The sequence below is a fragment of the Vanellus vanellus genome (assembly GCF_965231255.1).
Source record: "Vanellus vanellus genome assembly, chromosome: 6".
NCBI lineage: Eukaryota > Metazoa > Chordata > Aves > Charadriiformes > Charadriidae > Vanellus > Vanellus vanellus.
The window spans coordinates 45,534,960-45,547,831 of record NC_138911.1 but is presented as its reverse complement, the minus strand read 5'-3'; the positions used below and the strand labels follow the sequence as shown (position 1 = coordinate 45,547,831).

Sequence of the window (12,872 nt, the reverse complement as noted above, 5' to 3'; positions counted from 1 at the left end):
GGTCTTGGACTAGACTATTGCTGAAGAGCAGAGCAGGGGTAGGAGTAATATACCTATCCAGGGCTTAGCATCCTGCCTTGCTGCTACCTCCACAGCTACTGCAAGGCGCAAGGAACCCCAATGATGGCTTTTGGCCCTCTGTTTTTAGTGGAGGAAACAGCTCGCTTCCCTTTACTCTTCTATGATGAGCCATGTTGTCTCCCCTGCCTCCCATAGGTGTGTGGACAGAAGTTTTGAGGGTCTCTGTGTCATGGAGATGTCACTCTGAGACTGCAGTGGAGGTACAGTCTCTGAGCACTTACTGGCCACCAGTTGCTTAGTGACATTTCTGGATGTGGCCTTGGTTCTGCGGTGGAGGAGCAGGAGGTGGCTGCTGGCAGAGCCAAACTAACAGCTCTTCTGCCCCTCCACCAGGCGCTTGCGTCCCTCTATGATCTGCTGCACGGCTTCATGGTCGTCCAGGGTGGTTAGGTCCCCGAGCTCACTGGCCTTGTCCTCCGCAATTTTCCTTAGCACGCGACGCATAATCTTCCCTGAGCGTGTCTTCGGCAGCCGGTGTGTGATCTGTGACAGGGAGGAGCAGAGCTGGGGCTAAAGGAAAGGGGTTGTCGAGGCTGCTGGGATGGGTGTTGGACCAGCCTGCACATGTTACCTGAACATACTCTGGAGCTGCGTACTTAGCGATCTTCTTTGAGATGAGCTCCCGTAGCTCAGCAGCGAGAGTCTCCTGCGTGTAGCCACTGCTCTTCTTCAGCACAACAAACACATAGGCTCCTGGCAGAAAGACCACCAGGTTACTGAGCACCGAGCGCAGCACGCTCTTGAGAGCCTGCCTGGACCTAGTGCTGGGAGAAGTCCATCTGTTGGTAGCTTCAGGGCATGCTCTGTAGCCTGAGCTGTAAGTGCTTTTGGCTATGGTGCTGCTGCTGCCTTATACAAAGTCCAGCTGGTGTGTCATGTAGGTTGTCATGGCTGTGCCGAGATCACCACTGACATTCTGGTGTTGGCACAGTGTTGTTAACAGGGGTTGGTGTGAGAGTGCCACTTCCCACTGCAGTGCAATAGCCCCGAGAGAGATGTTTCAGGGACAGGAAAGTAGGCATCTTACCTTCTCCCTTGATTTCATGTGGGTAGCCGATGACAGCAGACTCTGCCACTGCCACATGGTGATTCTGGAAGAGAGCAGGGCTGGGGTTTGGCTCAATGCTTTCGGCAGGCTGGCTGCCACCTGGGAGCTGCCCTGGCCCAGCTTGGCTGCTACAGTCCATGGAAGCATGGAGAGATGAGGAAGGGCCTCACATGGCCTCTGCCCTTTTTCCTCCTTGCCTCAGCAGATCTGTCTGCAAACACAAGTCTTTCCCCTGCCCCTGGCTGCTTTAGGCTTGCACCTTCTAGACCCTGTTCTGTGCTTCCAGGTTGCTCCACCAGGTCCCACAGTTTTTACTAGCCCATAGATGCTCCTCCTTAACATGCCCAGCTGCCACTTCGGGATTCACCCACTTACAGCATCAACCTTATCAGGCTTTGTTCCTCACTTGCTGTGAAGAGTGAGAAGGGAGGGAAGAGGGTGGAAAGCTGTTCCCACAGTCATGCTGGGGGTCCAGCACTGTACCCTGCTGCTACAGCAGCAGTGTATTTCTGTTTGGGTATTTCAAAGAGACTTCCCTCAGCACCACCAGTGTGCCTTCGCTGTCCCCTCAGATGGCTTTACCTCCCACTCCCACCTCTTACCACAACATCCTCTACCTCCGCGGTGCCTAGCCGGTGCCCGCTGATGTTAATGATGTCGTCCAGCCGTCCTGTCAGCTGGTAGTAGCCCTCACTGGTACGATACACGCCATCCCCAGTGAAGAAAAATCCTGCAGTGGCCAGAATTGTGCTATGGTCACTTGTTGCAGTAAGCATGTGAGCTGCTTGCCACCCTCACCCCCTCTCCTCTTTCTCTGTTGGCACCAGGGCTCATGTACTTTGCTCCTTCCTCAACTGCTCAGGGGTGAAGGTGCCTACCTTCCTTGTTAGTCTTCTGCCTCTGTTGGTACCTGCTCCATCATCAGGTTCCTTCCCTCATTCTCCTGTGTGCTGGCTAATGGCTGGCCTGCCTCATTGCCACAAGCCAGCAGCACTTTGCTCCAGTGCAGGTGCCTGTGGTCCTGCTGCTTCACCCCTTTGCTTCACATCAAGACACACACACTCTTGGGCCTGCTCACTGCCTCTGGATGAGTGACAGAAGCCGACAGGGTCTGCAAGAGATGCACCAATAGGCCTCTCTGTGCTCGAGGGGACTTGAAGGACACACACACTACCCTAAAACCACATGTGATTCAATGGGAAAGGTGGGTGAGGGAGACCCGTTCCCAGGGCAGTGCTGAGGTATCAGGCATGGGGAGATGAAGGGCCTCAACACTGTGGAAAGTCTGTGGAAGAATAAAACAGCAGTACCAGCTCTCCTGAGTCCTGCCCTCGTGCCGAAAACCAGCAGGCAGACCTAACCAAACACCTCTGCAGTGACCTGCCATGTGTTTTCCTTACCTGGATAAGGAGTCAGATAGGTTTCCAGAAATCTCTTGTGGTCATTGTAAATGGTTCGTGCCATACCTGGCCAGGCTTGTGAGATGCAAAGGGCTCCAGAAACATTGTTTTCCAGAAGGACATTTCCCTGTAAAATAGTTACCTTTTAGTAACCATAGCTGACAGTATTTGAAATGTTTAGTCATTGCCTATTTAACAACCTGAAGACAGAAATGTCAGGGAAGGCAGTGAGGAGGGTCCTGTGCCCCCAACTCCAATGAGACAGGCTCAGTCCCTCCCAGCAGATGTCTGCAACCAGCTGCCTACAGTGGTGGGACACAGGGCCCCACCAGGGAGGCTGGCTGTCCCTGCCCAGCTACCTCACCTTGAAAGGACATGTGCCAGGGATCCCAAGCACAGCCCGTCTTGTCAGGGCACACCAAGCTAGGAAATAACTCAGCTTCTGCACTAGTTGCAAGAACAGCTTCACTGTTAGTCCCTTTCCAGTAAAGAAGGTTGCCGTCTAGCAGAGGTGAGGAGGAAACACACGCTTACAGATCTCCACTCCTGTCAGCAAGTACATGCTGCAAGCACCTGGGGGAAAGTGGGCTGAGCCAGTACCTGGGCTGCAGGTTATAAATGTACCTTGTCATCCATGAGGGAGGGGCTGATCCCAAAAAAGGGTCTCATAGCCATGCCCGGAAGGATTTCAGCTCCAGGATTGGAAGGACGGGGTGAGATACAGATGCCTCCTGTTTCTGAAGCAAAAGAAACTAATGCTTATCAAAGGCAGGGCCAAGAGGAAAGCCAGGTAGCACTTGCTTGGCCAACAGCCTTTGCCCTGGCCCTCTCTGCACCCTGCCCAGATCACAGGCTGGGGCTGGGTTTGCCAGAGAGCTGGTGAAGGCCCTTTGGAGAAGGATGGTCCTGTTCATTTAGTTCAACAGAGATCTGCTCCCTACCGTCAACTCCCCTGTGTTTCTCTGGGTTAGCTTTAAAGACCATTTCTCTCTCTAATGTTTTGGTGCCCATGGCCCCTTATGGCATTGCTCATACGAGAGTGTCACTAACAACTGTTCCTGCTTGATCAGCAAAGCAGCAGGTCACTCCAAAAGCCTGGGAGAACAGAAGCTGGAACGAGGAGTTGTACTCATCTCACCAGTTTGCCACCACGTGTCCACTACTGGGCACCGTGTCTCGCCGACTACACGGAAGTACCATTCCCATGCCTCCTTGTTGATGGGTTCCCCCACTGCAAGGGGAAAAACAAGGGGACAGAGCTGAAAGATCAGTTCAAAGACACAGTTTCCCAGGGCCTGCTCGCAAAGCCATCCCCAAATAGCAGTCTCCCCCCTTTCTGCTTCCACGTGCTGCTGCTCTTGGTATTCATGGGAAGAGGCACAACCTGACGACCAAGGATTTGCTGCTCCAGCCAGCTCATGCCACCAGCAGTTACCTGAGCCGAGCACTTTGAGAGAAGAACGGTCATACTTCTTCACCCATTCATCGCCGTATCTCAGGAGAAAGCGGATGGCAGTGGGTGCTCCATAGAACTGGTTAATTTTTAACCTCTCCACTGTTTCCCAGTAGCGGCCTGGAATGGAAACAGGGTCAGTAACTATCCACCAGCTGGAGACCAAGATAGAGGGAGAGGAGGTGAGACCAAGTGCTCTCTAACAGCGTTTGGACCCTCAGCCAAGCTAATCCCACGCTGAGAAGGACTAAAGCAGTCCAGGAGCAGCAGTGGCCCCTTTTCTTCCACATCACCTAGCTCACTCTGCTGCAGGGAGGGACAGGGAGAAACAGCTTTACCCCTGGAGAAGCAGCAGTGGCTTCATAACTGGAGGGAAAGACTCTTCACCTTGCAGCTCTCCACTGGGCACAGCCTTCAGTCTGCTCCTGTGGCAGCAGAACCATTGCAGCCTGTGTCCTGGCATCAAGCCGCCAGCTCCCTGCCTGCTGTGGGTCTCGCAGGGTGGCTGTGGCATGTCCCCAGCTCCCCCAAGGCACCTTCTCACTCACCAGGGTTAGGATGGATGGGAGTGCTCTCAAACAGGACTGTGGTGCCACCATTGCAGAGGGGGCCGTAGACCACATAGGTGTGCCCCGTGATCCAGCCAATGTCTGCCACGCAGCCAAAGACGTCCCTGTCCTGGTAGTCAAACATGTACTGCGCAAGAGAGGAGAGGCGGTGAGGGGTACAGCCTGGTCCTGCCCTCCTGGCAAGGGGGACAACTGGGAGCAATATACCCTCTCTAAGCCCTAACATCATCACATCCTTCTGTCTTCCCACCACCCCTGAAAGGAGACCTTCCTGCAGAGTTTTTTAAAACATTATCAGAAAAAGATAAAACCTCAGGTGTTTTATGAAGGTGCATGAGGAGAGAGACACTTAAAAAAAAAAAAAAAGTACAGATAAATTTGCTCTTTTCCAAAGGAGAGAGCTACAGCCTTTCCTTACTTCTGCTGGTGTCTAGACAAGGCTGATCCAAGTATCCTGTAGCATCAAAATGGGAGAGTTTTCAAGGTGAGGATGGTCCCTCCACACCTACATGACCACATGGAAGTAGAGGAGTTGTAGGCAATGGGGTGGAGGACTCCACGAGCCACCCCCAGGCGCTTCTGGGCTCCAAATGCACGGTAAACACTCTGGAAAACCCAGAGCTCAGCAAGGAGCCCAGCGTGGGAGCAGTGAGGCAGCAAGCAGAGGGACCGAGAGATGCCTTGGCCCAGAGCTGTCCCAGCTTGCTCACAGGAGCTGGCACCTCTCTGCCTCAGCTGGAGGAGTGCAGCCCTGTGCCTACAGGCAGGCAGAATGCAGAACAAGCTCTTCTTCTCACTGCCCCATTTCTTCCTCACGAGACTCTTGGCTGCAAGGCTGGAATGTGAGGGAACGATGCCTGCCCTGTGCAGGGCAGAACTGAGCACCATCAGACTAGGAGCAACACATCCAGGAGGGCTCTCCAGGGGCCGGTCTCCCCCTAGCCCATCATTTCTTGCCTTCTGCTCTGGCATCTGTTGTTTTGGACTTTCCCATCTCTTCCTGCAGCTCCCTGCCTGCAGGCTGCCAGCTGGGGACTCCAGGGCCTCAAGAGCTCCAGGGTGCTCGTCATGGAAACTCCCCCTGCTTGCTCTGTCTCTTTTTAACTGAGCAGTGAATTATGGTAGCAGCACTCTGCCCCATCCAACTGAGAGATCTGAGCGTGCCAGCCCTGCGTCGCAGTTTCCAGCATTCCTGAGTGCCAACATGGCCACATGCTGCTCGTTCCCTGCAATGCCATTCTGGGATGGCAGCCCTGGTTCTTGCAAACCAGCTCTGATGATCTCAAGAGGGTCACATATGAAGCTGGGCACAGCTTTACTGACAGCTTATCTTACAGGAAAACCAAGGGCTTCTGCACACCCACTGCGCACACCCCAGGAGGTCTGGCCTCCAGCACTCATGGCTGACAGAGAAGACCCAGCCAGGCCTGAGCTTGCAGTGTGTGCGTGGTCTGAGGCACTACTAACTTCTGTCACGCATAGGGAGGTACAGACCTAAGGCTGAGGGACTGTTCAGAGAGCAACTCCCTCTTCCAATGGACTCCATATAATGTCTTAGGAAATGTCCCTCGCAAAAAATTCCTGCTGTGCTCAGTGCCGTTTTATCCAGCTCTGTTAGAGTTTGCTTTGGGCATGCTAGGGGTTAAAGGCTTTCCTCTTCCCACGGATGACCCACACTCTTCAGATATAGACCCTTTATCTTGAGGGCACTCACCAGCTTTTACAGATAACTTTAAATGTGTCCCTTCTAGGAGCACTGCCTTCAATCTCCCACCTGAGTTGGGGTAGTTACACTAAGGGAAAGCAAGCCAGAGGTTTTAGGAGCAAATTGGCTTCTTCCTCCTCACCCAGTAATATAAAATTACCCTTGCAGGGCTGAGAAAGCTCAGAAGGTAGCTCAGAGGAGTATGTGTTTGGGAGGCCCTGCTCTGGAACATGTGTTGCTCTTCCCCACTACCTGTTTGCAGATGTGCTCTACTGGGCTGATGCCCTAGGAGGACTTTCCAGAGGCCTTGCTCTGGATGAAGATGAGGTCATGGTGCAACAAGGCAACACATCTGTTCCCTGCACTGCCCGTGAACTGCTAGCTCATGAGCGCTCCACGGCTGCAATCCATTACCTTGTGTGTGAGAGCAGCAAACAGCAAGTAACCAGCTTGGGAATGAACCAGACCCTTGGGTTTGCCAGTACTTCCTGATGTGTAGAGAAGGAACAACATGTCTTCGCTGTCCATGGCAGCAGGCTCACAGCATGCATCCTCCTTCATCATCTCCTGCAGGAGACAGCACAGCAGTTCACTCTTGGGGTTTCGCAGGCTTCCCTGCGTTGTCCTTTCACGTGCTTGCACACCTCTCCCCCAAGCCTCCCTCCAAGCACCTGTGCCACCCTGCTCCACCCATACCATCCTCCCCACCTCTGCACCTCTGCTCTCCTCACTCGCCAGCCTGAACTCCCTTTCGCCTTGCTGCAGTGGCAAACATTCTCCTCAGCCAGAGCAGACCTGCTGAGTAAGAGGCAGCTATTTTTACGCTGCTCCTGCTGCTCTGACCAGCACAGAAGTTTTCCAGGAAGCCTTTCTAGCGCTAATTGTTTGCAGATGGGATGAGCAGAGGCAAGGAGACCTCTGTGCGGCTCCAGGGAGCTAACAGAAATGCACAGAAGGCGCTCACCTCTTCAGAAACAGTGCTCCATGCTGGCAGCCTGGCTATCCTCCGTGCCACGAATAATGGGCACATGAGCAACCTCACTGCCTGCTTCCTTGGACACCGGCTGCCAGCAGTGCTCACAGAGGGTGCCAAGCCTGCCAGCAGAGCGGTGTGTGACAGTGCAGTGGCAGTCCAAGGCTGCTCTCACAGCGTGTCAGGCTGTGTCTGGTGTGTTTCTAGCCGCTGGTGCACCTTGCTGTGATCCCTGGTTTGCACCGCCTGCCCCCTGACAGTACAGGGCTGGTGCTGTGGGAAGAGCCACCAGTTATCCCTCATGATGGTTCCTGGGACTCTCCTAAACTTGTGTGCAGCTCCAGCTGCCACTGCTGCTGTAGGACAATGGCCCCACATCATGTCAATGCCAGCAAAACTGTCATGGCCAGCCAGGACCTTCTCTCCACCCCCCGTCCCTGCTCCCAGAGTGGACACATTGCCCAGGGGAAGCGGCAATAGTACCGTGCAGCCTCTCACCTCCTCCAGTGGGACATCCAGGGCTGTCATGGCAACCTTGCTGTCAGTCCTCATGGAAACCAGAACCCGTTTCACTCCTGGGCACTGCTTCACAGCCTGGTCCACTGTCTTCTTTAGCTCAATAACCTTGCCACCTCTCAGCCCCTGGTTCACTGTGATCACTGTCTCCGACTGCGCTGCAGAAGGCAAAAGAGCCGCATAAGCAGCTCTGTCCTGCTCTATCAATCACACAGCAGTCTGGCTCTACCATGACCATGCACCTCTCCCTCTGTCTCCCAGCCTCCATTACTTGTGTCCACCATTTAACCAGCAGCTTTGCCATCTTTGTTTCCCATTCATTCATGCCTGTGTTGCATCCCCTCGGAGGAGACGCTGTATCCCAGCCCTTCAGTCCCTTGGATGAAGGAAAGAACCAGGCTGTCCCATGGGCTGAAAGATATTTAGTGAGCCCATGCCATTTCATGGGGTGCTAATCCCTGCTCCATGGCCATATATCATGGCACGACACCCTCAGTTAGCCCAGGGAGCCTGGCTCAGAAGAGCTTTGCCATCAGCACAATCCTGAGCCCCCCCCAGCTGCCAAGCCAACAAGCTCAGCACTGTGCCCAAAGTGAAACACTGGACATCTCCGTGTTACCCCACTGGCTCTTACCATCTCGAATCCTATCTGCTAAGGACTCTGCACTGAACCCGGCGAACACCACAGCGTGCACAGCCCCGATGCGGGCACAGGCCAGCATGCTAGCCACCGTCAGTGGGCATGGGGGCATGTAGATTGTCACCCTGTCACCCCGTTTCACCCCTTGCCGTTTCAAGGTGTTTCCCAGGCGGCACGTCAGCTCCAGCAGTTCCCTGCTCAAAGAAGCAACGGCACAGTTAGAGACTTTCTTGCAGATCCTAGTCATGTGCATAGAGATGGAGGGGCCTCAGAGTCACAGGTATGCAGCTTACATCCCTACGCACCCTAAGCCCCCACACTGGAAGTCCGTGGGAGAGCTGTAAACTGTCAGTGGGAAGGAAAGGAGGAGATAGTCACTAACATGGGCCATTACTTATGGAAAAGAAATAAATCAGAATGGCCTCTGTACAGAGCCTGGCACTCTCCCTGGCCAGCAGGAGGAACAAGCCATAGGGCCAGCAATGACCACTGGCAATTCCTGTGGCTCAGCAAACCCACACCACCTCAGCTGACTTTCCAATGACAACCTGCAGCTCTCTCATGAGCAACACACTCTACCCTGCAATGCTGGAGGCTATGCATGAGAAGTTAGGTATCTTCCCCCATGAAAACAAGGTTTCATGCTTTGCTAAAGCTGGGAAGAGCTTGCGCCCACCAGTGAGAACAACAGCTGTAGGAAAGTGGTGAGCAAAACGATGCCTCTCGCGAGGAGTGTCCCTCCCAGACACCACTGTCAGTGACTCATTTCATGGAAGGGCTCTTCATGCAGGGAGATTGGCAGGGGTGAATGGTCATGTTTGTCACGTGAGGTCTGGAGTCAGAGAGGACAGAGCGACTCATTCTGTGTGCAGAGGGATTTAAGTGGATTCTGTGGCGGAGACTCAGAGAGCAGGCAAATTGAATTGGAAGGTGGGGGGCACCCAGACCAGCCTAGCAGGGCTGGACAGGCAGTCCCCCCAGAGAGCCAAACCCAGCAGCTTTGCTGATGTGCAGATGAGCATGGGACTTCTCAGCACCCATGCAGCTGTGAATGTGGCCTCTCTTGCAGACTATTTACCTGCAAGTTTAGACACCAGGAACCTTGCTGGGAAGGTACACGTGTGACTTTCCCATGTGGTCTTACCCACAAGCATTGTAGTGCTGCCGTGAGAGGCTTCATCTGCCTCCCCAGCTGGATAGGGACCTCTTGGGGCCCAGAGGGTTAATCAGGAGCAGGCTGAAGTCTCAGATCAGCACAGGCAAGCCAGCAGCCACCATACTGTTGATCTACCTATGTGAAGGGATTATGCATCCCCTCACATGTCGCACATCAGCAGATCAGCCCAATGGAGTGTTCATGCACCCTGCAGTGCATCTCTTGTATGTTCAGAGGTAAGTACTGACCTGTATGTGACCCGCACCTCCTCTCCTGGTTCATCCTTCTCCCAGATTAAGGCCACTTTGTCTGGGGCCACATGGACATGTCGGTCCAGGCAATTCACTGGAACAAACAACACAGTCTCATTGACAGAGCAACCCTTAGTACCTCTTTGACTCCATAAAGCCATCACTGGCAGTCCCGTTTTCAGACCAGAGTCAGGGCTATGTGTGAGCCTTCTCAGCATTACCCTTGTGCATCCACTGAAACAACCTTTGTGGATACCAGCCAACAGACCACAAGCACCATCCCAAACCTGTTACACTCCTCACCTCTCCAATACCTACCAATGCCCACTATCAGCTCCTCCCTTAATTGCAACCTAATACAGTCCAGGGCAGAAACTGCCTGAAGTCCCTTTGGAGGTCACATACCCAATGCCCTCTGTGGGCCTGGCAAACATTAACTCAGCCATCATTCCACCCAGCACTGCCTTGCAGCTGCCTCTGGGGTGGACCAGGGCAGTTTTTAGTGGTGGTGCTCCTAAATAACACATGTAGGACAAAGCAAAGCTCTGCGCAGGAAGGCTACAGGGTGCATTTGTCCAAGATGGAAGAGAGCCAGGGCCAGGAGTGCACAGCCCCCAGCTTTCCAGGGACATGGTAGGCTGAGGCTTTGGCTGTAATTCTTCCGAAAAAAGTTTCCTGTGTTGCTGGCAGCTGCAGTTTCCTCAGAAGCCTCATTCCACTCTGTGTTTTCCTTAAACCTGCAACTGAAGTCATGGGATGATGCAGCAGCCCCACTTTGCATACCAAAATGCCTTTTTCTCCTGACCATTTCTAGTTTTCCAGGAGAAAAAGAAACAAAAACATAAGGGGGAAGAGTAAAATCTCAAAGCCCAAAGGTAAATAACTCCTGCTCTCCTGCCCAAATGGACTACATAAGCCCTGATTTCTGAGAGGTCTGTCTCATAATTTGAACACTGGGACCAACAGTGCTGAGAGCAGGACACAGCATCACCAGTCCCTATTGCCTTCCCCTGGTAGCCCCCCTAGGGCAGTAGCCCCAGCACGCAGAAGAAGAGCCTCCCACAGCTGTGGGGACTTGCAGTCCCGCTCATTGCTCCTGTATTTTGCTTTCCATAGATACAAACTGCCTTCGCTGGGCAGGGATGACCTAGTGCAATGCTGCCTGCTGAATTCATGGGGTTCAGTGCTGTTGCCTGTGTCCTGCAGAACGGAGCCACTGCACTGCTGTGGGATCCATGGAGGCTGAGGCAGAGCAGCCTGGCTTCCAGCACACCCTAATCCAACTGCAACCCCTCCAGCAAGACCCAGTTGCTCCTTTAGGACCAGACACATCCTTACACTGCAGCCCCTGCAGGATCAACCAGACCTTTCAGGGAATCCCCTTACTCCAACCCTTTAACTCTGTGCTCCTCCAATCTGGTCCTGGAGGCTGAAGCCCTTCACAGAGAGGCACCCACATCCATCTCCCTCCTTTTCTTACCTGCCACGTTCAGCTGCCCACCCAGGAACCAGGAGACCTTGCCCTGGCGCAGGTCGCAGTCCTGGACAGAGTGGAAGGGGGTGATCCAGGTGAGCCGACTCCTCCCTAGTGCTCCCCAGAAGGCATCCCCCTGCTCCACCGATATCTTGTACAAGCCCTGGTAGTCCTTGGGTCCAGGGAATGCTATGGCTTCAGGCATGTAGGCGGTGAGGGGCCCGTGGCTCCAGGCTCGAGCAGCCACTGACCCAGGGGGGCATCTTGGAGCCCGAGGAAGAGCTTTAGGACAGCAAGTCCTGGCCAGCAGCCTGGCCAGCATTGTGGGGTGCCTGCTTCTCACCAAGGAGATGGCTGCCTAGAGCCTTTGCGGCCACTTGGAACACCTGGTCTGGGCAAGATGTGCCCCTGTGGGAGCAGGGGCTATGTCGCCCTGGGCAGACCAGGTACAAAGCTCCCCTGTGCAGGGAGCCCAGGAGCCCCTTCTCCCCTGCCTCGCTCCTCTCCTCTCCTCCTCTCTCACAGGCAAAAGAAATTCAATCCCTTTAAGGGAGGGGAAAGGGGTGGGCTGTAGAAATATTTGACTGAAAATAACCTTCATGCTAATCTGGGTCCTGACAGCAGCTCTTGAACGGGAGCCAGGTTCAGCGGGTGCCTGGGATCCCTGCAGGGACCGAGGTGCCCAAGCCAGGCTCTACCAGCCTGGTCCCATTCCCACTAGCTGAGGGCTGTGCTGCGTCCCCAGACCCCTCTGCTTCACCCCTGCTCACCTCTCTCCACTCTCACCATCCCCTCACTCCCCACAGCCCCCCACTGCAGCCCCCCAGTCCTCCACCACCCAAGTGGGCAGCCTGGGGCAGCTCACCTGTGAAAGTTAGGGTCCCCTCCATGCTAGCTGTGGGTGATGGGACCACCCCTTTCCCAGAATTAAGGCCCATTCCCTGCAAGGCACTGGACTGTGGTGTCTCTGGTGGGCCAAAGAAGGTTTTTCTCTTGCGACTGTCAGCTGCAAGAGGGGGATATCGCGTCTCACCCCACCTCGCTGCTGGGCAGCTGTCAGAGATGTCCCCTCTGGCAAGCTGGGCTGGGCTTTCTGCCTCCTCCCAAACACTTCAGACCTCTCTGTACCACAGGGTGGACTTGGAGCACTAAACAAGGCCAAGGTGGAGCAGAAGGTGGTGGCTTGCCATGAAACACTGCAGCCCATTACCCACACTGAGACCTCCCACCACCCACTGTAGCAGAGCTAAGCTGCCTCTCTGCCACTGAAAAGCATTTTTTTCTGCCTTCCTTTTCTTCAGGCCCTATATAGATAGTGGGTTTTAAGGCAGAGCTGATTGACTAGGTTCTCCTCCCTTCCCAGAGGGCACAAGAGAAGAGTAGAATAAGGCTCCCCCTGCAAGCAGAGCTGTTGTCAGCCAGGCGCACCAATGGGGTCAGCAGCAGGAGGAGAGGGTTGGTAGATCTCCTCTTTGCTCTTCAGAGTGTGACACCACTCGTGGTCTGCAGGTCACATATGGTGAACAGACTGGACACCAGTATGAGAGACAGGCAGTATTTGATGGCAGGTGCAGTCGTCCCAGACCACGCAATTGTTTTCTATCAG

General features: G+C 54.2%; 1 protein-coding gene across 1 annotated transcript; it reads right to left on the bottom strand.

Annotated features, from left to right (window-relative positions):
- Positions 1 to 387: 387 nt before the first annotated feature.
- On the bottom strand, positions 388 to 11,867 carry LOC309673945 (acetyl-coenzyme A synthetase 2-like, mitochondrial; the record flags this gene model as incomplete). The annotated part of the gene is given in 15 exon segments (XM_082485830.1): positions 388 to 564; positions 653 to 774; positions 1,109 to 1,172; positions 1,732 to 1,859; positions 2,530 to 2,656; positions 3,154 to 3,266; positions 3,668 to 3,760; positions 3,965 to 4,102; positions 4,531 to 4,678; positions 6,671 to 6,823; positions 7,728 to 7,903; positions 8,380 to 8,579; positions 9,790 to 9,886; positions 11,273 to 11,624; positions 11,628 to 11,867. Coding segments are annotated over 15 exon segments (2,328 nt in total).
- Positions 11,868 to 12,872: the final 1,005 nt, after the last annotated feature.